Source organism: Crinia signifera, chromosome 7 (genome assembly GCF_055691185.1).
Source record: "Crinia signifera chromosome 7, ASM5569118v1, whole genome shotgun sequence".
Taxonomy (NCBI): Eukaryota; Metazoa; Chordata; class Amphibia; order Anura; family Myobatrachidae; genus Crinia; species Crinia signifera.
In genome coordinates, this window is record NC_139223.1 from 124,448,695 (window position 1) to 124,475,511 (window position 26,817).

General features: G+C 44.6%; 1 protein-coding gene across 1 annotated transcript in view; it reads right to left on the minus strand.

The window, feature by feature from the left end:
- Positions 1–26,817, minus strand: part of LOC146020526 (sterol 26-hydroxylase, mitochondrial-like) — a 93,220-nt gene that overhangs the window by 4,763 nt on the left and 61,640 nt on the right. The window contains exons 5-8 of the mRNA XM_083153723.1: positions 8,650–8,813; positions 3,217–3,383; positions 2,590–2,671; positions 1,979–2,179 (exon numbers count right to left, since the gene is read on the minus strand). Of these exons, the coding sequence (XP_083009849.1) occupies positions 1,979–2,179; positions 2,590–2,671; positions 3,217–3,383; positions 8,650–8,813 (614 nt within the window). The remainder of the gene's footprint in view (positions 1–1,978; positions 2,180–2,589; positions 2,672–3,216; positions 3,384–8,649; positions 8,814–26,817) is intronic.

The following is a 26,817-nucleotide window of genomic DNA, read 5'->3' on the forward strand; positions in this document are numbered from 1 at the left end:
CTTGAAAATAATATTGGTGATGGCGGAAGATGAAAAAAAAGTATTTTGATGGCAGAAGAAGACCCATTGCCGTGGAGAAGAACCATGTTTTGTCACGGTTCTGTCTTTAGCGTCATCCGCATCATCAGTATTTCCTTGTGCTTTTGCCTGACTAAAAATCCACAGGGAGCTTCCCATGCTGCCCTCAGACATCAGCAATCTACCCTGCGCTGACACAGGTGGAGGAAGCAGCGGCATTAATCCTACAGGTGTGAGTGGGAACCCTGGAGACATTACACAACCAGTGGCCAGACATAGAAGGGCACAATTCCTGTCCGTTACTCCTTAATATAAGGATAGGCATAACGCTCACTTCCTCTACACTTGTAAGTACTGTCTATATTTCAAATTGAGAGGAGGGGGTACTCTTCAATCAAAAGCCTAATCAAGGGGTACGGGAGAGAAAAAAGGTTGGGAACCACTGACCTACAGTATGTGTTGGCATGGTTGTGGCTTAACAGGGGACTTCATATTTGTTAGAAATGCCCTATGATGCGCCCTTTTTGCTCTCAAATTCAGTTTTTGTTGAGAAAAGATTCTCCGATCCCAGATAGATCGGGATACGGTCAAATGATCGACTATAAGATGGTCGACAGTCATAATTTCGACACCGTTGGGTTGACATACAGGAAGGTCAACAGGGGTCTAGGTCGACATGGGTTAAGTTCGACAGGGGTCTAGGTCGACAAATGACTAGGCCGACATGGGTCTAGGTGGACACATGCGTTAGGTCAACATGGGTTTGGTCGACAGTCAAAAGGTCGACATGGGTTTTTTGAATTAAGGTTATTTCCCTTATTGTATGTAAATGAAGTTACAAGAGGTGACATTAAAAAAAATCCTTGTTTTAAGATTGAACTGTGCCTAGGCCCTAAGGGCCTTATTCTAGTTCACTCTTTCTGACAAAATCCTTCTTAGATGGATAAAACCATGTGCACTGCAGGTGGGGCAGATGTTACTTGTGCAGAGAGAATTAGATTTGGGTGGGGTTTTACTTCAAAGTGAAATCTATATTGCAATGTAAAAATAAAGCAGCCAGTATTTACCCTGCACAGAAACAAAATAACTCACCCAAATCTAATTCTCTCTGCACATTTTACATCTGCCCCCCTGCAGTGCACATGGTTTTGTCCATTTAAGAAGTATTTTGTCAGAAAGAGTGAACTAGAATAAGGCCCATAATGCTTTGTCTACCATCCAATTCTAAATTTTGACATCAAACTCCAACCAAAGCTGTTTCTATTTTGTCTCCTTCATGTCCTAATCCTCTGTATGTCCTTTGTTTCCTAACATCTACAGAACATTGCTCAAATCGATCTTTCACCATTTAAGTAATACTTCTATAGTTGGTGAATGTTTCAATAGCCTCCAATTTAGTGAGACCCAGAGATTCTCACTACTCCATCTGCACTCTAAATATACTCAACTAGGCAATAAGCAGTTTGGCAGTGGATATTGGATGGGACAGATAAACACCTACATCATCATGCCAATATAGAGTTGAAAACAGTTGTTCCGAAGCAGAGTGTGTGCATATCCAGATGATATGGCTGCACCTCCTAGGTGCATTTCATGTAGGCTACGTTCAGTTATAGCATATTCACATAAATATGGGCTATGTGCATATGGGTAAATACATCTGTTTCAGATGCATTGTTTTCAATGGCTGTTGCAAGCGCGCAAGGGTATTTCTGGTATCGAACTAAGGGGCATATGTAATTATCTATTAGACTTACCCCTGTGCTCCCCATTTTTACCAGATGCTCGCTACTGGATCTAACAGTAAAGTTGATGGGGGAAGGAAGTGTGTGTGTATGTGTATATGTGTGTGTGTGTGTGTGGGGGGGGGGGGGGTGTTAGACTAGTTGCCTGGTCTCAGTTAACCAGACGCTGCCTTGTAAAATACATTGGACCAAGATGAAGCAATATAATAACTTACCCGAGATAAGGCCAGATACATTTCCAGCTCTGCAATCCGCCGCCCAACACAGGCTCGAGTGCCATACCCAAAGGGGATTGAGCTAAATGGGTTGTTCTTTATCTTCTGCTCTCGTAACCATCGTCGAGGATTGAATTTATTTGGTTCTGGGAAATTGTTCTCATCCCGAGACATGACATAATGAGCCAATACAAACAATGTCTACATGAGAAGAGAAGAAAACAATTCACAGTCAAACTGGATTTCATATACAGTCAATTGGTTGTAAAATAAAATTCCATCATTTGGCCTAGGACTGATGTGCATATCTGCAGCCATGTTGCAACAGAGATCTTCGATCTGGATTGTAAAATGAGCTATTCAGTAGCTCCAATTGACACAAGTACTGTTTCCGGTTAGTAAATCTATTTAATTAAAGCCATGATGGAAGCATTATCCAGTGCATACTAGGTGACTTATCTTTGAGTAACAAGCCATGATTACAGAGAGACATCAAAAACGGTCTCAATCTGACATGATTTTATTTCTAAAATGTCAGAAGGTAAAAACGGCTAAGAATATAAATTCCTGGAGTGTAAGGATCTGTGCACTCCCATTTGTGGTCTACTCACATCTTTTGGGAAAGTATAGTCTCCAATGACTACATCCTTCTCAGCAGCCACTCTGGCATTAGTTGGCACAACTGGGTACATCCTAAATAAAACAGACAATAGATGTTTATAGATAATGATATATGATATATTCCATCACTATATAGGAAGTGATTAATAAAAAATGTCACTGACTCTTCAGCCAACTAGATAAGTATTCCTTAATAGCTTCATTCATCCATCCCTGTTTCTATAGCTATTGGATAAATTTAGGAATTGACATTTTCACATCACCTATGACCCTCCCCACCACTGGCATTCCATACCATTTATGTAACTATCAAAGTAGTCTTTCGACAATCCACACAATTTTGCTGGATTTTTCGTTCAGGTTAAAAATTTGCACTGCGAGTGAATAGGGTGAGTCCAATTTACCCGAAAAACAAATGAAAATTGACAATCTTTTCCCCTGGTGATTGAATAATCCCCAAGGCCTTTAATGTGAGTACTTATGAATAATAATCTCCAAACTAGAAAGGTTGCATGGATAAAGTGACTCTTTTAAATGCTGCCTGGGTAAAATACATCAGAATATAAACTTGGTAAAAGTATACATATAATAATATGATATTAATACTAACCACCTACCTTAGTGTTTCCTTAATCACAGCCTTCAACAGAGACATTTTGGAGAGATCCTCTGCAGTGGGAATTTTTTCCCCTGGAATACAAGTGATCACCTCCTGGTAAAGCGATTTCTGAATATCTGGGTCTCGTGAAAGGTGGTATAAGGCCCAACCTAAGGTGTTGGATGTCTTAAGTGAGGGAAAGTAGATTATTATTATTACATCTCTGTAAAAGAGAGAGACAGCTAAAACACCACCTACAAAGCTATTATTATTACACAATAGCTGCCAATCTAACAATCTAGCACACTGTAAGCTAACATAATGCAAAGCAGAAAAAACTATGGGCCTTATTCTGGTTCACTCCTTCTGGCAAATTCTTTCTTAGACGGACAAAACCATGTGCACTGCAGGTGGGGTAGATGTTACTTGTGCAGAGAGAGTTAGATTTGGGTGGGGTTTTACTTTAAAGTGAGATCTATAAAGCAGTCAGTATTTTCCCTGCACAGAAACAAAATAACTCACCCAAATCTATTTCTCTCTGCACATTTTACATCTGCCCCCTGCAGTGCACATGGTTTTGTCCATCTAAGAAGGAATTTGCCAGAAGGAGTGAACCAGAATAAGGCCCTATGTGCTTTCCAGTAATTTAATATTGTCATCAATTGCCCAACCGGTTTTGTCTATTTGTGCACCTGCATTACTGTTAGGAAAACATTTCTATAAAATACAGTAAGGCAATGCTCACAAAACATTTTTGTACTGTATTATCAACATGCTAGATCTTTATATTTATTGTTTTTGGGGAACCATTTTAAAATCCCCATAATGAATAAAATGTAATACTGAAATGTAAGACGTACATTTAAAAAGGTCAGTGAAAGTTGATCCGCTGTGCTAATAAATTATGTAATCGAACATAAGAATCAGCCTTTTGTGAGTGCCACAACAGGTTATTCTTACAGTTATGGAATAACGGGCCGACCGGGTTTAGGTCAACAATACCATGGTCGACAGTGTCTATACTTGGTCGTCTGCATTTACATAGACAGGGACGCTAGATCGACGGGATTAAAGCATCGACGGGAACCTGGTCGACTGTAGCAAGGTCGACAGGGGTTTTTCGTCTTATTTTGGTGCCGAATGTCAGAGGGTTGCCTGTGGGCACTGTGTATGTGCACAGTGCCCCCTCGCATGGCTCGCTTTGCTTGGCATGCTATTTAAATCGTACTCTATGGGCGGTATTCAATGAGCCTGATTCGCCAGGTTTTTATGGTGAATTTGTGCTGTTTGGCGAATTTCTGACTAAAACGGTGAATCACCCTATTCAATGACCAGTTGGCGAATACATTTGAAGGTTTTGGTCACCATGATTCACCGAGCAGCAATCGCTATCTTTTTATGGTGAAGTGGAATGTGAACTTTTAAAATAAAGTGTTCTGTTTTTTACATTTGGTGTCAAAAAATCAGGAATTTTCTTCTGAGGAGGGGCATGCTATTTTTATTCATGTGCTGTAAGCACATGAATATATATTTAATTTTAAAAATAATATTTTTTTTTTTTATTTTTTTTTTACACAGCAGCCAGCAGGTGGCGCCAGAGCGGAGCCGCTCATTACATATTCATATATTCACTGCACGATCATTACGATCCTGTGTAGTGAATATACGCTTGCCTGCTGGGACCCCCGGGGGGGCAGCCTGTGCTGCCTGGCACCCGGGGAGCACACCTAACCCCCCACAAAGGTCTGGGCTAGGCAGAGAGACTACCATCTCTCTGCCTGGCACCGTCCTGAGGCTCCCTGCGGCAATCGCCGCAGGAGCTCATATTCGCCTGTCAGGGGCAGCGAGCCCCTGACACGTTGAATACCGGAGCCCGCTGGCTCCGGAACGTGGCGAATGTGCAGCGAATCCTAAAAAGGAATCGCTGCACCTCGCAGGGTATTCACATTGAATACCGCCCAGTGTCCACCTGAAAAGTAGAGAAGGAACCATGTCGATCTTGTTACTGTCAACCAGGTTCCCGTCAATGCTTTCCTCGATCTAGCATCACTGTCTATGTGTAGACGTCAAACTAGACGCTGTCAGCCACTAGTGGTCGAATACGGTATTATCGACCTAAACCAGGTTGAGCCGCTGTCCGGATACCATTCTTACAGCGTATTACAACAGTAACATTGAATTGATTCTGAATAACAGGTTTAGTTTTATGACACACCGTTATCTACCTCTAATACTGCCTTATTGGAACATTTACTTTACTCCTTAAATAGCTAGGACTGTTATTCTGTGATATTTCCTATGTTAGAAAAAGATTAATGATCAAATTCTACACATTCATTGTTTTCAAGCGGTTAATATTTTTGTGGGTTTTTTAAATGGGTATGGGTCATAGGGACAACCCAACATAAGTCGACACAGCAAAAAGACAGGGTTAAAGGTCGACACAAGCAATAGGTCAGTAGGAAAAAGGTCGACATGAAAAAGGTGAGTATTTCACATTTTGGTGTGTATGTCGACTTATCTCGACATGGACACCGTATACTGTAAGTGCACTGTATTACCTTGAATGACTCGCTTCGCTCGCCACGTTTCGGGCATGGTATATTCTCCCTCTATGACCACGTATATAGATAAGTAGGAAAAAACACCCGTTCTCAAAAAAACATGCAAACACATGTGGACCTTTTTCTTTGTGTTGACCTTTTTGACCAGTTGACCTAAGCCATGTCAAGTGATGACCTATGGCCTGTCGACTAAATGGTATTGACCTATTGAATGTTGCCCCATTGACCGCATACCTTTCAAACCTGGGATATTATTCCTTGACATTGTCTATATATGTATACTGTATGTCTAAAGCCCTGTACACATGCATCCATTTTTCCCGATTTTCGAATGGTTTTTGTGTCACTTTCAATCTACATTCGATTTGATGGGCACTCCTGTTTTCACAAAATCGAACAGAAAAATCTACTGTGCAGCCAAGAAAATATCAAATTCGATCTAGTAAATCGAATGTGTACAATGTACCATGAATGTATATCAAATTCGATATCAAATTTGATATCCAATGCAAAAGTACAGATCTAATGCCAAATCGAATGGAAAGATCTAATGCCAGATCTAATAGAAAATCGAAACTAACATCGAATCAAAAGCAAATCGATGTGTGTGTACAGGGCTTCAGTGTAGTTTAGAAACATATCTGTGCATCAATCTTTTTTCTATATCGGATTACATGATTTACACAGTGGACAAACATTCTCTTTCCTTCTAGTGTTAACAATGGGATATGGTCGGTTGGTCAACCTAAAGATGGTCAACAGTCATTAGGTCGACACAACTAGGGCGACATACTGCAAGGTCGACAGGGGTCTAGCTTGACATGGGACAAGGTCGACAGGTCATTTGGATGAAACAAGCATTAGGTTGACAGTCCAAAGGACGACATGGGGGTTTTCACTGTTTTTTGAGCTGACATGTGCCGACAGGCAGTATTTCATGACCTACCATCCACTAGGGTGTGGTGGAAAAATAAAATAGAGTGCCGAGCATAGCAAGGCACCGTGCCCGAAGCATGGTGAGTGCAGCGAGCCATGCGAGGGGATGCTGTGCCCTTTAACCTGTGTCCATGTCGACTGTGTCAACATTCGGGTAAAAAAACAGTGAAAACCCCCATGTCGACCTTTTACCTGTCGACATAATGCTTGTGTCGACCTAATGACCTTGTCTGATGTCGACTTCTACCCATGTCGACCTTTCCGTATGTTGACCTAGTGGTGTGAACCTAATGACTGTCGACCATCTTTACGTCGACCAACCAATCCATACCCTTAGCAATAGTCTCTTCCACCAAATGTAATTTGCCTGGGCCGACACAAAGTTTTTAATCTGTAAATGTAAAACTGCTGGAAAGTCAAAAGGTAAATAAGAACAGGTTATTATGTAATGATTCTATTATTAGGTTGGAAGTTCTGTTTTATCAGCAAACATTGGGCATGATTCAGACCTGTACGCTAGGCTGGGGAACAGGTAAATGCCGCCCGCCGTCCTGCCATTCATTTGGATGGTCGCTCACCATCTAATGACTTCTCTTCCGTTCGCTAATAAAATTCAGTCAAGACTGACTTATTTTGGCAGGAGATGGCTGATTTTGGGGCAGGCGCTGACATCATGTGATTCCCCCCTCCACCACCACCATATTTTGGAAACAGCATGGGGCTCAAACAGCCAGAAGGGGATGCCACAACTATAGGAGACTTTTTATACAATCTCCCCTGGCCAAAAACACTACCACCTGGCTGGTCAGCCCTGGACAGGGTCCCTGGGGGATTGGGGTCCTCCCCAGTAAACGGGTTTCCCCCCAGGTTTCATATCTGCCCGGAGCTGTCCCTGGCACCCCTGGGCTGTGGGTGTAAGGCTGATTTTGTTTTTGTGTATAAAAAAATAGATTTAAAAATAAATAACATTACTCAGAGTCAAGCACTTTCCATGAGATCTGATGATAACACCCCCAATGTTCCCTCTAATTTTATGAAGGCTGTGTGTGGCTAAAGATTTTGGCTGTGCAACTTTGGAATGAAATTTAAATTTTTGTGCGTCACTTATATATATAATTGGAAAATGACGTTCAGCATTTGTGTTAACTTTACTTCAAAATGATATTAAACATTTAAACATTCAAAACACAGCACACAATGTAGTTAATGGGTGAAACACACATTAATTGAGTCCACAACTGCAAAAAGGGACCACTGCTGCTTTGTGCGCTCAGTTGTAATGTCTGTGCGCACGCTCGTCAAGGCGTGTGCGCGCGCACGTGCGCACAGCTTAGAGGGAACACTGAAAACCCCCCCAACATATTTCCATATTTACGAGTTTACAACTATAAACCAGTAAGGCATGAAGAGCCTTATAGCAAATATCATTTCATTTTTAAATCAACTGAATAGATAAATGGAACAATATGTGTATACGGGATGGACAATACAGCATAATAAGATGACTGTAAGGGGTAAATTTAGTAAAACTTATAAAAATGAGATTAGATTATGTCTTTCATTTCTCTTTTGCATCCTAGAAATTATAGACCTTTTTTTCATTTTAAGAGCTTTAGAAAATGTACCCCTAAGTATGCTGTCACTTTAAAAACAATGCCTTCTATTCTGTTATGCAATATTGTAGCAGCTAATAGATGAGAACTAAGGTAGTGGAAAGCAGTGGTGGCTTCAGAGTTGGGGCTGCAGTAATGTTCAAAATTCAAGTAGGGGAGTCACAACATCTGCTACCAACCAACATTCCAAACTGGCTCACTGGCAGTTGGTGTGGATCCCCAATTTAAATTTTGGACTTTGCTGCAGCCCCACCTTGGGAGCTGCCACTAGTGGAAAGCTATTGTGGAAATAAATATTACAATAACATTTTAGTGATAAGAGGTTTATTATATAAATACCGTATCCACGCCAGCCAGTAGCAACTCGGCCACACTGCCATTCACCTCCTTATTGGTCAGTTTGCCACTGGACAGTAGATATGTCAGGTACTCTCCCTGTATCTCCTCGCCACGGTCTAAGCGAGCTTGTATCTTCTCCATCTTCTCATCTATTAACTTATTTCCTAGAGTGTTCAAACAAAGATCTCATTAAATAGTGAACTACAGTATTGTCACCAATAAGTAGAAACATTGGTTGATATCTGTCAGATCTCTACATCAGGCATTACCATATTCTATTAGCTCTTCATAAAGTCTTGATAAAGCGTGGCGAGCGAAGCGAGCCCGCGAGGATTGGCGGTACGCATCCGCCGACCTTTTCATACCCCCACTATCCATGTCGGCGTGGAGTTGATTTTATATAGTGTGGCGAGCGCAGCGAGCCACAGAGCCCGAAGCGTGGCGAGCGGACGTGTAATATCTGTAAAGTAATGCGAGTCCCCTCACTGCGCTCGCCACCAATGTAAAAATTGCGTCGATCGCATCGCATGCGATTTGGTTGCATGCGATGCTATCGATGCGATTTTTGGGGTCCCGATGGATACAATGGCGCCGTGCTAGGAAACAAGTACCAAAAATTCTGTACAGCTGGAACTCTCGGGAGTGATGGACGCAGGAGGCTACTTCCTCATGATGTCGAAAAGATGAATAATGAATTAACTAGAAATTCGGTACTTATTTCCTAGCTCAGCGCCCACGACCTAGATTGTATGTGTCGGGCTAATATCTCAAGCATTGCATGCATCTTATGTGCTTGTGCGGCATAAGATGCAGGCGATGATGCAATCGACGCAATCGACGAGATTTTTACATTGGAATCATTTATTCCAATGTAAAAAGCCCCCAAAACCCCAATTTTAATTGCTAATCCCCCTCATGGGTGAAATGGCGCCTCCATTGTTAACGCGGTTCGCGTCCTCTGACCTTTTCATACCCCCACTATCCACGTCAGCGTTGAGTTGATTTTATATAGTGGGGCGAGCCCGAAGCGTGGCGAGCGCAGCGAGCCCCGCGAGGGGAAGCGGAATACATGTGAAGTAGTCCACGCCCCTCGCGGGGCTCGCTGCGCTCGACACGCTTCGGGCTCGGTGGCTCGCTGCACTCGCCACACTATATGAAATAAACTCCACGCCGACGTGGATAGAGGGGGTATGAAAAGGTCGGAGGACGCGTACCTCCGCCCCTCGCGGGCTCGCTGTGCTCGCCACGCTTCGGGTTGGCGTTGATAGTGCTGGTGGCGTTAACAATGGTTATTGGGGGCTCACGATTTTTATCTTATAGCATCTTATGGCTCTCATGGATCTTATGCATCTTATGGATGCATAAGATCCATGAGATGCATAAGATGAGATCCATACAATTAAAAAATTGTTTCAATTGTATTGATTGTATGCCTTAAGTAAGTCATACAATCTATGCGATGGGCGCCGTGCTAGAAAATAAGTACCAGAAATTCAATGAGGAAGACCTTTCCATCAAAGTACAGAGATTCCCGGAATGGTGTGTTAAGTCAAAATTGCATTTCTATGCTAGCATACATTATGGGGTTTATTTGCAATTGCATACGTACGCACTTGGCCTATTATGGTAAAATACAAAAATGCTTAAAAAAAAACCATAATGCAACACATAGTCATATTCTTATATGACGCATAATTAACAATATGATTAAATACCAGATTTCTTTTCTAGCAACATAGTACTGGACCCGTAAAAAAACATAATACATAACAAAGGGTTAGAATATATTACACCATATTTAGTATCAGATTGATCAGCATTCCATTTGCCGCCACAATGTATTTGCGGCAGAACTATTGTATATTGCATTTGCATGATAATGGTAAATATTGGATATGAAGGAAATAATGTCTAGAGTGATGGGCGTATATAAGCCAGTTCCATCACACCTTTACAGCAGGGACCCTGAGTGCATAAATGCAACCCCTTTAAGATACAATGCTATCTCTAGCCCGCGGACTGGCCTATGGGGCGTTGAGTATTAGGAAGGTATGACCCCTGGACAAATGAAAGAAGACTTTATGTATTGAATGTGTTTGAATGCAGTGTATAAAAGCAGGACCTCTGCATCCAAAGCTCAGTCCCACTGTGATGTCTTCAACCTGAACAACTGAGACCTGGATCCAGGGGCGCATGTGTACGAATATTGGCTGTAACTGAATTTCATGGTGTGTATTATACTTGCATTTGTATCTTATCTTGCACCTATGTTTACTACTTATACTTGCTAGAATTAGCAAGCAATTAGAATTTCGCAGCCTTGTGAGTCAACCAGACGCCGCCCGCATGACCGCCCACACCCCCTCGCATGCCGCAATCCGACGCAGGCATGCAAATGCATAAACATCCATTCGCAGCCTTGCGTGCGGGGACAAAACCATTCAATGGATGTGACCATCGAATGATTCTGCAAGCGCACGCAGATCTGTGGTGTCTCAGATCTGCGTGCACCCTGGGCGGGAAGCTGACATCCGCTTACCTCAGCTGCCCGCCCCTGCGTCATCGGGGTATTCCCATGAGAATGCCCAGCATTTTTATGGGAACGCCCATGAAACGCCATGGGTAGGCTAAAAAAAAAAAAAAAATCATTCCCCTGCAAGTCCACGCAGGGGAGCGTGCTAATCAGAATAGGGCCCTAGATGTAATATTCAGCACTTACACATAGCTGGAATGGCAACATTGTTGCTATAATACAGCTACTTAGTGTTCATTAGCTCTCACATGCAATAATACATTTGTCAGTCTGCAGTTTTCAATACACTCTGATAGAAGACGACCTCTCTGGTGTATTCCAACCAAATATTACACACAATTCAATAGTGTAATTAATAAAGTTTTGGGTGACATTTAATAGGATGCGATTTTTAAACTTTTTACGGTTTGTAGTAAAAAAACTGCCAAATTGCACATTTTTCCGAAATCGCATACTTAAAAGGATGCGAATTATGGTAAAAATTGCATATTCTGACCTGTCGATTTTTTAACAAACTTCAATTCGCATCCAGATGTTTTCCTATTAAAAATAGAGATGTGCGGCGGCCACTTTTTCGGGTTTTGGTTTTGGTTTTGGATCTGGATCTCCCTTCGTGTTTTGGATCTGGATTGGTTTTGGCAAAACCACCCTTGCGGGTTTTGGTTTTGGATCTGGATTTATTTGGAAAAATGCTAAAAATTGCTAAAATAATAGTTTTCAGGCCTGTTTTTGCCCCTAAAGTGTTATTAAGCTCAATAACATTAGTTTCCACTCATTTCTAGACAATTTTGATCACTTCACAGCTCACAAAATCGTTTTCATTTACTGTAGTAGGGCCATAAGGTTATCCCGATGTAGCTGGATGACTAAGCTAGGCGACAGCAGTGGGCATCACATACATGTGGACCTTACACTTCCAACCTGGCACATGTCGGAAGCAGAGCAGCACTACAGGGGCAGACATTGTGGCAGTTTAATAACCCCCCCCCCCCTTGTAGCTGCACTCCTCTTTTAGAACCTCCACACCCTTAGCAAGAGAAGAGAACATTTGATTAGTTTAATATCTAACAAGACCCCTATCTGGCGTGAGGTCACGTGGTTTGTGAAGATACCTCCTTATCAAACTTGATCAGACAGGCTAGGCGTACGTTTTCCATTTCCTCCCTCACCACTTCACCACATTACATGTGTTCCTCCCGAAGGCACGCACTTGGTCTAGTACACTGACCATCAGCAGCTGTTGGGACTACTTCTTCCCAAACATTTATCAATCCATCCATACTATCCCAAAAGGAGGATATACTCTGGATGTCACTGATGACATCTATTCTTCCCCAATAGAGAAGGACCGATCTTCGTTCAAAGCTATATTAGTAGCTGCGCTCCTCTGGTAGAAGATCCAATCAAGTACCAAAACCCCTGTTTGGCTTGATTGAGCACTCTTCCTCATGTTCAGCCAAGGAGCAGTGGGCATTTCGTGCAGCACTTATTTAGTCTGCAAGGTAGTATCTGATTATATCAGTTTAATATCTAACAAGACCCCTATCTGGCGTGAGGTCACGTGGTTTGTGAAGATACCTCCTTATCAAACTTGATCAGACAGGCTAGGCGTACGTTTTCCATTTCCTCCCTCACCACTTCACCACATTACATGTGTTCCTCCCGAAGGCACGCACTTGGTCTAGTACACTGACCATCAGCAGCTGTTGGGACTACTTCTTCCCAAACATTTATCAATCCATCCATACTATCCCAAAAGGAGGATATACTCTGGATGTCACTGATGACATCCATTCTTCCCCAATAGAGAAGGACCGATCTTCGTTCAAAGCTGCACTAGTAGCTGTGCTCCTCTGGTAGAAGATCCAATCAAGTACCAAAACCCCTGTTTGGCTTGATTGAGCACTCTTCCTCATGTTCAGCCAAGGAGCAGTGGGCATTTCGTGCAGCACTTATTTAGTCTGCAAGGTAGTATCTGATTATATCAGTTTAATATCTAACAAGACCCCTATCTGGCGTGAGGTCACGTGGTTTGTGAAGATACCTCCTTATCAAACTTGATCAGACAGGCTAGGCGTACGTTTTCCATTTCCTCCCTCACCACTTCACCACATTACATGTGTTCCTCCCGAAGGCACGCACTTGGTCTAGTACACTGACCATCAGCAGCTGTTGGGACTACTTCTTCCCAAACATTTATCAATCCATCCATACTATCCCAAAAGGAGGATATACTCTGGATGTCACTGATGACATCCATTCTTCCCCAATAGAGAAGGACCGATCTTCGTTCAAAGCTGCACTAGTAGCTGTGCTCCTCTGGTAGAAGATCCAATCAAGTACCAAAACCCCTGTTTGGCTTGATTGAGCACTCTTCCTCATGTTCAGCCAAGAAGCAGTGGGCGTTTCGTGCAGCACTTATTTAGTCTGCAAGGTAGTATCTGATTATATCAGTTTAATATCTAACAAGACCCCTATCTGGCGTGAGGTCACACGGTTTCTGAACGCTGGGAGCATTACCAGTTGCCTCCTCATCCATCACCTAATGGGTGGAGGGGGGTGGGGTAATTGGTGGCAGGGGTGGGGTACTTGGTGGCCTCCACCTCTCTAGGACCCCAGGTTAGGAGATCCCTATATAGGTCTACCCTTATAGACCGCTATCTATGTAGTAGGGTCAATTAGTCTGCTACATCTGTCACCCAATTCACCGCTAAGGTTAATTCGTTTGAGCTGGCTGGCTAGGTGTGTTTTCCCTTACCTCCCTCACCACTTCACCAAATCACGTGTGTTCCTCCCGAAGCCACGCACTCGGTCTAGGAATGAATAAGACCATGGATGTCCCTGAGGACATGTTTTCATCCATTATGGATGGGGTGGAGAGCGAATCACCCATCTCCCCACCATTCATCCATCAAAGATTTAAAAATTTATGACGCTACAAAGAGCCAACAAATGACGCAGAAAGAGGTGCAAGAAAAAGATTTGCTGGGGCCCTGCCACCCAGCCATCCATCCATCCGGGACATCCTATCCAAAAAGTACGATAGGAAGGGATAAGACCATGGATGTCCAGGAGGACATATTTTCATCCATAATAGATGATGTGGAGAAAGACACCACCCATCTCCCCACCATTCATCCATCAAAGATTTAAAAATTTATGACGCTACAAAGAGCCAACAAATGACGCAGAAAGAGGTGCAAGAAAAAGATTTGCTGGGGCCCTGCCACCCAGCCATCCATCCATCCGGGACATCCTATCCAAAAAGTACGATAGGAAGGGATAAGACCATGGATGTCCATGAGGACATATTTTCATCCATAATAGATGATGTGGAGAAAGACACCACCCATCTCCCCACCATTCATCCATCAAAGATTTAAAAATTTAGGACGCTACAAAGAGCCAACAAATGACGCAGAAAGAGGTGCAAGAAAAAGATTTGCTGGGGCCCTGCCACCCAGCCATCCATCCATCACATCCCATCCAAAAAGTATGATAGGAAGGGATAAGACCATGGATGTCCATGAGGACATATTTTCATCCATAATGGATGATGTGGAGAGAGAAACCACCCACCTCCCCACCATTCATCCATTAAAGATTTAAAAATTTAGGACGCTACAAAGAGCCAACAAATGACGCAGAAAGAGGTGCAAGAAAAAGATTTGCTGGGGCCCTGCCACCCACCCAGCCATCCATCCATCCATCCGGGACATCCTATCCAAAAAGAAGTACGATAGGAAGGGATAAGACCATGGATGTCCATGAGGACATATTTTCATCCATAATAGATGATGTGGAGAAAGACACCACCCATCTCCCCACCATTCATCCATCAAAGATTTAAAAATTTAGGACGCTACAAAGAGCCAACAAATGACGCAGAAAGAGGTGCAAGAAAAAGATTTGCTGGGGCCCTGCCACCCAGCCATCCTTCCATCACATCCCATCCAAAAAGTATGATAGGAAGGGATAAGACCATGGATGTCCATGAGGACATATTTTCATCCATAATGGATGATGTGGAGAGAGAAACCACCCACCTCCCCACCATTCATCCATCAAAGATTTAAAAATTTAGGACGCTACAAAGAGCCAACAAATGACGCAGAAAGAGGTGCAAGAAAAAGATTTGCTGGGGCCCTGCCACCCACCCAGCCATCCATCCATCCGGGACATCCTATCCAAAAAGAAGTACGATAGGAAGGGATAAGACCATGGATGTCCATGAGGACATATTTTCATCCATAATAGATGATGTGGAGAAAGACACCACCCATCTCCCCACCATTCATCCATCAAAGATTTAAAAATTTAGGACGCTACAAAGAGCCAACAAATGACGCAGAAAGAGGTGCAAGAAAAAGATTTGCTGGGGCCCTGCCACCCAGCCATCCATCCGGGACATCCCATCCAAAAAAGAAGTACGATAGGAATGGATGAGACCATGGATGTCCATGAGGACATATTTTCATCCATAATAGATGATGTGGAGAGATTCATCCACCAAAGAGGTAAAAAAATTAGGATGCTACAACAGCCAACAAAACGACGCAGAAAGAGGTGCAAGATGACATTGTCCTTGGGCCCTCCCACCCACCCTTATGTAGTATACAGGACATGCACAGTTTAACAAACCAATCATTTCAGCGACAGGGACTTCAGCGGCAGGGACTGTCAACTGTGGCTGAAATGATTGGTTTGTTTGGGCCCCCACGAAAAATAAATGGCAATGGCCATTGCACAAACTGGCTTTACAAGATGTCATCCTCAGCATCAGATTCCTCAGCCTCATCCTCTTCTTCACACACAATTAATTCGTCGTCGCTGGAATCAACCAATACAGGAGGACTGTGTGTATTAGGAGGACATAAGTGCTGGTGAAGGAGGTCAAGTTCGTGGAATTTGAAATTCATTTTTATGAACATCATCTTCTCCACGTTTTGGGGAAGTAACCTCCTACGCCGATCGCTTACAAGGTTCCCAGCTGCGCTGAAGACTCTCTCAGAATATACACTGGAGGGTGGACAACTTAAGTAAAGCAAAGCCAGTTTGTGCAAATGACGCCACATTGCCTTCTTTTCTTGCCAATAATGGAATGGACAATCTGACATACCTATATCGATGCTATCGGCAAAGTAGTCATCCACCATTCTTTCAATTGTGATAGCATCATAGTCAGTAGCAGTCGACATGTCCATTATGCTAGGAAGCTCCTTCAGTCCGGACCAGATGTCAAATATATTTCCGGACTGAATAGCAGTGGGTCTCCTAGGAAAATTTAGCTTTTTCCTTGCAACTCCAGTGGTAGAAATTGAAGGAGAAGTTGTGTGCCTGCCACTTTCCGCTTCAGCTGACAAATTTTGGAGCAAGAGGTCTTTGCACCTCTGCAGATTTGTTCCCATTGGTAACAAAGACACAATGTAAGACTTAAACCTAGGATCCAGTATTGTCGCCAAAATATAATGATCTAATTGTAAGAGATCGACGACCCTTGGATCCTTGCTAAGTGAACTAATAGCGTGATCCACTAGTCCTACATATTTTGCAGATTCACTGTGCTTCAACTCCTCCTTCAATTTCGCCAACTGCTTTTGCAAAAGGCCTATCAAGGGAATGACCAAGCTGGCAGTGTCAGAACTAACTTCGCGTGTAGCAGCCTCAAAGGGCTGCAGGATCTTGCACACCACGGAAATTATTCTCCACTGAGCTTGACTCAGGTGCATTCCTGTTCCTCTCCCTATGTCATAGGTAGAGGTGTAGGTTTGGATGGCCTTTTGCTGCTCCTCCATCCACTGAAGCATATAGAGGGTGGAATTCCACCTCGTGACCACCTCTTGCTTCAGCTGATGGCAGGGCAAATTTAGCTTTTCTTGCAAGTCTTGCAATCTCCTGCACGCACTTGCAGAATGGCGAAAATGTCCACAAATTTTCCGAACAACGGACAACATCTCTTGAACACCCCTGTACCTTTTTCAAGAAATGGTGCACCACCAAATTTACTGTGTGAGCAAAACATGGGACATGTTGGAATTCGCCCACATGTAATGCACTCACAATATTGGTGGCATTGTCGGATACCACAAATCCCGAGGAAAGTCCAAGTGGGGTAAGCCATTGCGCAATGACTTCCCGTAGTTTTTCTAGGAGGTTTTCCGCTGTGTGCCTTTTACTGAAACCGGTGATACACAGTGTAGCCTGCCTCTGAATAGCAATGGGAGATGATGTTGCTGTTGCTGCTGCTGCTGTTGGTGCTGCTGCTGAAGGCAATACATCCACCCAGTGAGCAGTCACAGACATGTAGTCTTTTGTTTGCCCTGTTCCACTTGTCCACATATCCGTGGTTAAGTGGACAGTGGGTACAGAGGCATTTTTAAGGACAGTAACAACGCTTTTTTTAATGTCCGTGTACAGCCTGGGTATTGCCTTCCTGGAGAAGTGGAACCTAGATGGAATTTGGTAACGGGGACACAGGATCTCTAGCAACTGGGTAAAACCCACAGAATTAATTGCGGATACTGGACGCACGTCTATTACCAACATAGTTGTTATGGCGTCAGTAATACGCTGTGCAACGGGGTGACTGCTGGCATACTTCATCCCCCTTTCAAAGGATTGACTTACAGTCAGTTGCTTGGCTAAGTGATCAGGACTAGCATTCCTGGTCCCTTTCCTTGAAGCAGCAGCAGCAGCACCAGCAGCAGCAGAAGCAACAGGTGTACCTGATAAGGATGCTTCTGAGGAATCCAGGATAGGAGAGGATTCAGTCAGGATCATGACATTGGGTGCAGGACTACTTCCCAATCCCATAATCTCTGAGGATGGGGATGATGCAGTTGTTTGAGGAGATTGCAGGACCTTGGATTTAACAGAGAAAGGGGAGCAGGAAGGTGACGCTGGGCGGGCTGCTACATGTTTGTTCACAGTTTCTTTTGACAAAAACTTCTGATGGATGCGCTGCAAATGACGTAACAGTGAGGAGGTCCCAAGGTGCTGCACGTCCTTACCTCTACTTACAATAGCTTTGCAAACGCTACACATGGCTTGACAGTTGTTGTCCAGATTTGGGTAGAAATAATTCCATACATACGAGGTGGATTTTTTGGTCTTTTGCCCTGGCATGACAATGGGCTTTTCCACACCCCGGACAACAACTGTCTCCGTCGGTGCCTTAAAACAAACAACATCATCCCCAACATCGTCATCATCCGCATCCCTCTGTGTGCCAGCTTCACCAACAGAATCCACATCCAATTCCTCAGAAGCATCCTCAATAACCAGGTCAAAATCTTGACTGGGGATGCTCTTGCACACACTTGCAGAGGGCATGCAAATGGTGGAATGAACCTCCTCTTCACAAACAGTATTTGAAAGGTCCGGCTCACATATGGCATCCACGGACACACTTAGACTCTCCTCTGGGATTTGTGACATTTGTGAACTCGCCTTTGTCTTAAAAACTTTCATTCTTTTTTTTGTAGTAGCAGAAGGGCTACCATCATTCTTCTGAGACGCTCTACCATCAGTCAGAAACAAAGGCCAAGGCCGTAGCCTTTCCTTCCCACTGCGTGTGGTGAACGGCATATTGCCAATTTTATTTTTCTTCGCACGTGACTTAATTTTTTTTTTATGGACCATTGTAAAATTTGATTTCTGCTTTGCTTTTACATGGCCTCTAGGCCTTTGACCATCGGCCTTGCCATCATGAATCTGACTGGTGGTAGCAGCTTCAGAAGTTCTATCAGGTTGCTGATCTCCCACTATTTCCTCCTCCATCATCCTCCCCCCCAAAGATTTTTTTAATACTTTTATTTATTTTTCTGATTTTTTACACTGGACACAGCCTGTGACACTGGACACTGCCCCTGGTCACTGGACACTGCCCCTGGACACAGCCCGTTACACTGGATATATGTCGTCACACTGGACAAAGGATATATGTCGTCACACTGGACACAGGATATATGTCGTCACACTGGACACAGGATATATGTCGTCACACTGGACACAGGATATATGTCGTCACACTGGACAATGGATATATGTTGTGACTTGTGACACTGGACACAGGATATATTGTCGTCACACTGGACACAGGATATATGTCTTCACACTGGACACAGGATATATGTCGTCACACTGGACACTGGATATATGTCGTCACACTGGACAATGGATATATGTCACACTGGACACAGGATATATGTCGTCACACTGGACACAGGATATATGTCGTCACACTGGACACAGGATATATGTCGTCACAGTGGACACAGGATATATGTTGTCACACTGGACAATGGATATATGTCACACTGGACACAGGATATATGTCGTCACACTGGACACAGGATATATGTCGTCACAGTGGACACAGGATATATGTCGTCACACTGGACAATGGATATATGTCACGCTGGACACAGGATATATGCCAGCACACATTACATGTCACACTGGACACAGGATATATGTTGTGACTTGTGACACTGGACACAGGATATATTGTCGTCACACTGGCCACTGGATATATGTCGTCACACTGGACACAGGATATATGTCGTCACACTGGACAATGGATATATGTCGTCACGCTGGACACAGGATATATGTCGTCACACTGGACACAGGATATATGTCGTCACAGTGGACACAGGATATATGTCGTCACACTGGACAATGGATATAGGTCACGTTGGACACAGGATATATGCCGGCACACATTACATGTCACACTGGACACAGGATATATGTTGTAACTTGTGACACTGGACACAGGATATATTGTCGTCACACTGGCCACTGGATATATGTCGTCACACTGGACACAGGATATATGTCGTCACACTGGACACAGGATATATGTCGTCACACTGGACACAGGATATATGTCGTCACACTGGACACTGGATATATGTCGTCACACTGGACACAGGATATATGTCGTCACACTGGACAATGGATATATGTCACGCTGGACACAGGATATATGTCGTCACACTGGACACAGGATATATGTCGTCACACTGGACACAGGATATGTCGTCAGTCGTCACACAGGACAGGACACAGGATATATGTCGTGAGTGACTTGTGACACTGGACAATGGATAAGATATAGGCTGTCACACTGGACACAGCCCCTTGTATTAATGCTGCCCCTGTACACAGTGTACTACTCAGCAGCACTGCAGCCCCTGTGTGTGAGCACTGCAGCACTGAGTTAGTTAGTTAAATCACAAAAAAACCACAGGGTTCAGGGCTAAATAAAATAAATCACAACACAGGGCTTAGGGCTAAATAAATCACATCAGGGCACGGGCCACAGGACAGCCCCTGGACAGTGGACACTGCAGCCCCTGCGTGTGAGCACTGCAGCACCTAGTTAGTTAAATCACACTACAGGGCTCAGGCCACAAGTCTACAACACAGGGCAGTGAGGGCAGGTCACGGAGCACAGCACAGCACGGAGCACATGGCACGGAGCACAGCACAGGGCAGTGAGGGCAGGTCACGGAGCACAGCACAGCACGGAGCACATGGCACGGAGCACAGCACAGGGCAGTGAGGGCACAGGTCAGGTCACGGAGCACATGGCACAGAGCACAACACGGAGCACACGGAGCTTCCCAACCACCCTCTTCCCTCTCCAAGATTGGAGTGAAGATGGCGGGCGCGCGTGCGTCTTTTATAAGATTCCGCTCCCGCGAGAATCCGACAGCGCGATGATGACGTTCGGCCTCGTTATTGGTCCGGAATTCAGGCGGGAACACCCGAGCCGGCTCGGATTTGGCCCGGATCCCCGATATTCGGATCTGTCGGATCTCGGGGATCCGGACCCGCTCATCTCTAATTAAAAATGATACAACTCGCAAATTTAATAGGATGTGATTTTGGGAAAACGTTACCAAAAATCCCAAAACAAATATACCAATTTCAACGTTTTGAAATCTAACAGAACCATGCACAGACCAGTGAGATCTGTGCATGGTTCTGTCCCCAAAAAATGTGTAAAAGTAAAAATTAGAGAACAAAATGGCGTGGTCCCCCCTCCTGAGCATAACCAGTCCCGGGTTCAAATAATCGGTCCTGGTTTTAGAAATTATGGGGACAAAAATCATAGGGGATCCCCAGGATTTCTAAAACCAGCACCTGGATCAACGGCTGGACCTGGTAACCAAAATACGGGGGACAAAATGGGGGGGGGGGGGAGAGCGGAGAGGGAGAATTTTACCTATTAGAACCTATTGGGTTCTGCTGTGGAACTATGAGTCCCAGCAATACTGGGACTTGGAGAACCTCAAGCCTGGGCCACATACTGGGACTTGGAGAACCTCAAGTCCCAGCATGGGCTTGCTGGGACTCTTTTTTCCACAGCACAACCAATAGGCAAAAAAAGACACTGACACAGCAGAAAAATACAACTTTATTTCATACATAGCCCACTCATACCAACTTACCTATCTTGATATGTAGATCGGTCCCCTTGTTGAGTAGAAATCCAAGTGTTGGGTATCTGTGGAAGGAAACCATACTCACCACCTTCTATGCGTGGAGTCCTGCAGTCACTGAAGAGAAGCCGCAGAGAGTTTGTTTACTTTTCTGCGGCTCCTCCCCACGAATATCGCTATTGGCCGCCTTGCAGCTCCTGACTGTAACCATACAGTATATATCTCACAGATACTTCAATATATTAATTGTAACCTTGTTAAGATTACAAGGTGCTCATACATGTTTAAGATTTATATAAATATCCTACTGTTTATATGAGGTTAATACAGTAGTATATAAAATAAATCAGACACCTGGCAGGAACAGTAGTCCCTCAATAAAGTAGGGTGTGTATATTTAGTAGGATATATATATATATATATATATATATATATATATATATATATATATATATATATATATATACGGATAGAAGGAGCGGCACTCTGCAGACTTGTAGAAATAGTAAAAATCCTTTATTTTGCCCAACGGCGTTTCGGGGTATATCCCCCCGTCTTCAGGGACTTATAGCTATAAGTCCCTGAAGACGGGGGGATATACCCCGAAACGCCGTTGGGCAAAATAAAGGATTTTTACTATTTCTACAAGTCTGCAGAGTGCCGCTCCTTCTATCCGTATTGTTAGGACCCCAAAAAGGTTACCTGAGAAGGCACAGGCAGCAAGACAAATTGCAGAGGATAAGCAGAGTGCCGGGCATTCCCCACATATATATATATATATATATATATATATATATATATATAATTTGACAGGTAGTTACTTTCTCTGTGAATACACTGGAATACACTGGAATCATCTGTTGATTATATTATCCTAAATAATACTGATATGAGGTTGTTCTAGTGTATATTCACTGGCAGCTTATGCTCTGTATCTCTTTGTATTTGTAGCACAATAGTTCAGGATAACATTAATAAATACACTAGATACTGGGCATTGTTATAATCCAGTGATGGCTAACCTTGACACCCCAGCTGTTATTGAACTATACATCCCAGCATGCCCTGGTACAGTTTTACTATTTGGCCATGCTAAAAAAGATGCAGGGCATGCTGGGGTGTGTAGTTCAACAACAGCTGGGGTGTCATGGTTAGCCATCACTGTTATAACCCATATTATCTATTACTCAACATGTGAAGCCATAATTAGTATCAGAGAGATGTGTGCCACGTAAATAATCAAGCTGCTGGTCACCTCAAATCAAAAGAATGGTGATTCCTGATTTACTAAGCAGCCGTACTGATAATACGGCTGCTAAGTGGTGTAAAACACCCACGCAAATACGACAGGAAAATACACCTTGCTTTCCCTGTCGTATTTGCTTTAAGCCTGCACGGATCAGTCAGATCCGTGCAGGCTTCAGTGTAAAAAAATAGAAAAATTAAATAAATAAAAAAAAAAATCGGCGTAGGGTCCCCCCCACAGCCAAAACCAGCACCAGGCTGACTGAGCTTGGAGCCGGTAATTAAAAATCAGGGAACCCGACAAATAGGGGTTCCCCGATTTTTAACAACCAGCCCCAGGCTCCTGCTCTGGGGCTGGTTCCCAAAATACGGGGGACAAAATGACTAGGGGTCCCCCGTATTTTAAGAACCAGCCCCAGGCAAAACCAGCCAGCAGGGTAATGCCACAGCCGGGGGGAGACTTTTTATACAAGTCCCCCCGGCCAAAGCATTCATCCCTACCGACCAGTCAGCCTGGCCAGGGGCCCTGGGGGAGTGGGGACCCCCCCAATGAAGGGGTCCCCCCCCTCCAGGACTTACCTGACCAGGCTGAAGCCTGGTACTGTCCCCGATGCCCCTGGGCGGTGGGCATCGGGCTGATTCAAGTGTAAAAAAAAGATGAAACTATTGTTTTTTACTGTGGCACTACAAGTGCCAGCAAGTTGGGACTTGGAGAACCACAAGTCCCAGCCTGCTGGGCATTAAAGGGCCCGTTGGCACTTGTAGTTCCACCGTTAAAAAAATAGTACAATAAACACACACTGACACAATGAAAATAAAAGTTTAATACATACATTACATACATACTGATACTTACCTTTCTTGATCCCGTAGGTAGCCCTGGTCCTGATGTCCTGTGTCGTCCTCCAGGTCCATGTCGGCGGTCCGTGTCGTCCTCCAGGTCCATGTCGGCGGTCGGTGTCGTCCTCCAGGTCCATGGCGGTGTCTGGGTCCGAAGAAATCCATGTTGGAGCTGTGGAAGGAAATCCTACTCACCTGGTCCTGCGCTGAAGAAGTCTTCTCTTGGTCCGACGTAATCCAGGTAATGTTCAAGCTGCCGGCGCTCCCCGCTGTCTCCGCATCGCACTGAGGAGAGATGCTGAGATATTTCATACTCGGCGCCTCTCCTCAGAATGAATTCTATTGGCCGCCTAGCGGCCAATCAGGAGCCGACTTTCTTGGCGTATATGACTGCTTTGTAATTTCCCCTCCGGAACACGACTTTGCATACGACTAAAACAGTCGTATGCAGCCGTAGGGGAAATACCAATACGAAAAACTAGGTTTTTCATATTGGTAAATGTCCCCCCTAATCTTTTTTTACACAACATTATTTATTTTAGATTATATAAACAAATGTGAGCGACAAAACAATCCCACGTTTTATGATTTTAGCTGCTTGTAGCATTTTTTGGTACTCTTTACCTAGAAGGGCGCCAGCGATTGGAATCGCGGGCGTCGGGGGTAAAAAATCGCGGTCATCGCGGGCATCGCGGGTAAATCGCGGGTACATAAAAATCGGCTGCCCGCGATGACCACGATTTTCCCATAGGGAACAATGTTAAAAAGGATGATTGACCGCGATTTTCATGTAAAATGCCTCAATGCCCGCGATTTTACCATAGGAATCAATGTTAAATGGGCTACAGAGCCCAAATAGGCACGATTAACCCTTAAATGTCCCCCCAAATTTTTAACGCCACCCCACGATCCACGCCAACCCGAAGCGTGGCGAGCGCAGCGAGCCCGCGAGGGGCGGCGGTACGCGTCCTCCGACCTTTTCATGCCCTACTATCCACGTCGGCGTGGAGTTGAGAATAGAATAGTGTGGCGAGCGCAGCGAGCCACCGAGCCCGAAGCGTGGCGAGCGCAGCGAGCCCCGCGAGGGGACGCGGATACCTTCACAGGTAAACGCGTCCCTTCGCGGACTTCACAGGTGTCCGCGTGGCCACGGACACCTGTGAAGCCCGCGAGGGGACGCGGATACCTGTGAAGGTATCCGCGTCCCCTCGCGGGGCTCGCTGCGCTCGCCACGCTTCGGGCTCGGTGGCTCGCCACACTATTCTATTCTCAACTCCACGCCGACGTGGATAGTAGGGCATGAAAAGGTCGGAGGACGCGTACCGCTGCGCTCGCCACGCTTCGGGTTGGCGTGGATCGTGGGGTGGCGTTACAAATTTGGGGGGACATTTAAGGGTTAATTGTGCCTATTTGGGCTCTGTAGCCCATTTAACATTGATTCCTATGGCCAAATCGCGGCCATTGAAGCATTGAATGTAAAATCGCGGTCAGCACAAAATTTAACATTGAACCCTATGGGAAATCGCGGTGATCGCGGGCATCGCGGCGCGGCCGTTAATGTACTGCCCGCGATGCCCGCGATCACCACGATGGGCGCCCTTCTAGGTAAAGAGTACCCATTTTTTTTATAACAAAATAGAGATCCAAAACCAAAACACCTTTAGATGGTTTTGCCGAATTAGAACCAAAATGTAAAAAGAATGCTGATCTAAACATGTGTTTGGAACACATCTACATGTGTCAAATATGTAATGGGCATTACGTTGTGTTATATAGTATTTAATGGGCATCACGATGTGTGGCACAATGTGTAATGGGCATTACGGTGTGTTATATAGTATGTAATGGGCATCATGTGTGGCCTTATGTGTAATTGGCATTATGGCATGTGGCTTTATGTTTAATGGGTATTATGAAGTTCGCTAAAATGTGCAATGGGCATTATGGTGTGTGGTATAATGTGTGATGCCACGCCTCCTTTCTATTAGGCCATGCCCCCTTTTCGCCGCACATGGGCCCCGTCTGCTACAAATCGGGAGGGGGGCACAAAACATGCCTCCGGGCACCATGGCACCTAGCTATACCACTGTCTGCAGTGCCTTATAGCGGCTAATGAGTTTCTGGTACACGTGAACAGCTCACTGTTGGGCAATGAGGATCCCCATGCACTTTAAACCCCAGGTAACGTGGGTGCAACCCTGTATAATAGTATCTAACAGTGTGCATGTATGTATTGTGAGTTAGAGGGACTACAGATAAAAATTAAATGGGGTGGGGGCGCCAGAGACTTTTTTGCAGGGGGAGAAAAAATTCTCCCCCACGTGGACACTGGGGGGTATGACGTGGATAGTGGCCATATGGTCCATTATGTATTAACTGGGCTCCAGTTACGTAATTTGCGTAACTTACGTCATTTGCTTACTTTACGTAGTTTAGGTAGCCAGCATACTGGTGTATTGGTATTCTCAATACACCACTACGCAAACTACGTAACATGCGCCCAACAAACATATAAGTGTCACACCAGGGTTCTGAGTCGATGAGCCAAAGACCTCTGGTGGGGGTCTAGATCGGTATTGGAACCGGGCAGGCTGTAGGAGACCCTTGTGCATATGAGCACGACAGTGCACCCAGAGAAGAGCAGACAATGGTAAAATACAATAAGTTTTATTGTAGAAGAATAATGATGGTACAGGCAGTATGCTTAAACGATGGTATAGAAAATACAGTCTCTATGATGAGAAAGCAATACTACTTGTACTGATGACAGATCGATGGTGAAACATCGGATGGATACTGGAGTGGAGATGTCTGGAGTATCGGACCAGAGGATGAGCTGTGGAATCCAGATGGAATGGATGGAGACAGCTGGATATGATAACCGGAATATCGGTCAGGGTCGATGGTGGACCATAGATGGAGCTAGGCTGGAGTTGGTAGGTAAATATGGCAGCAGGTGGAACCACAGGTGGTGTCACAGAGAAGCCTGGATGGACACAGGACTGTAGACCCGGCTGGACACAGGCGATGGTGAACCCGATATTCACAGGCGATGGTGAGCCCAGATGGACACAGGCTATGGTGAGCCCGGATGGT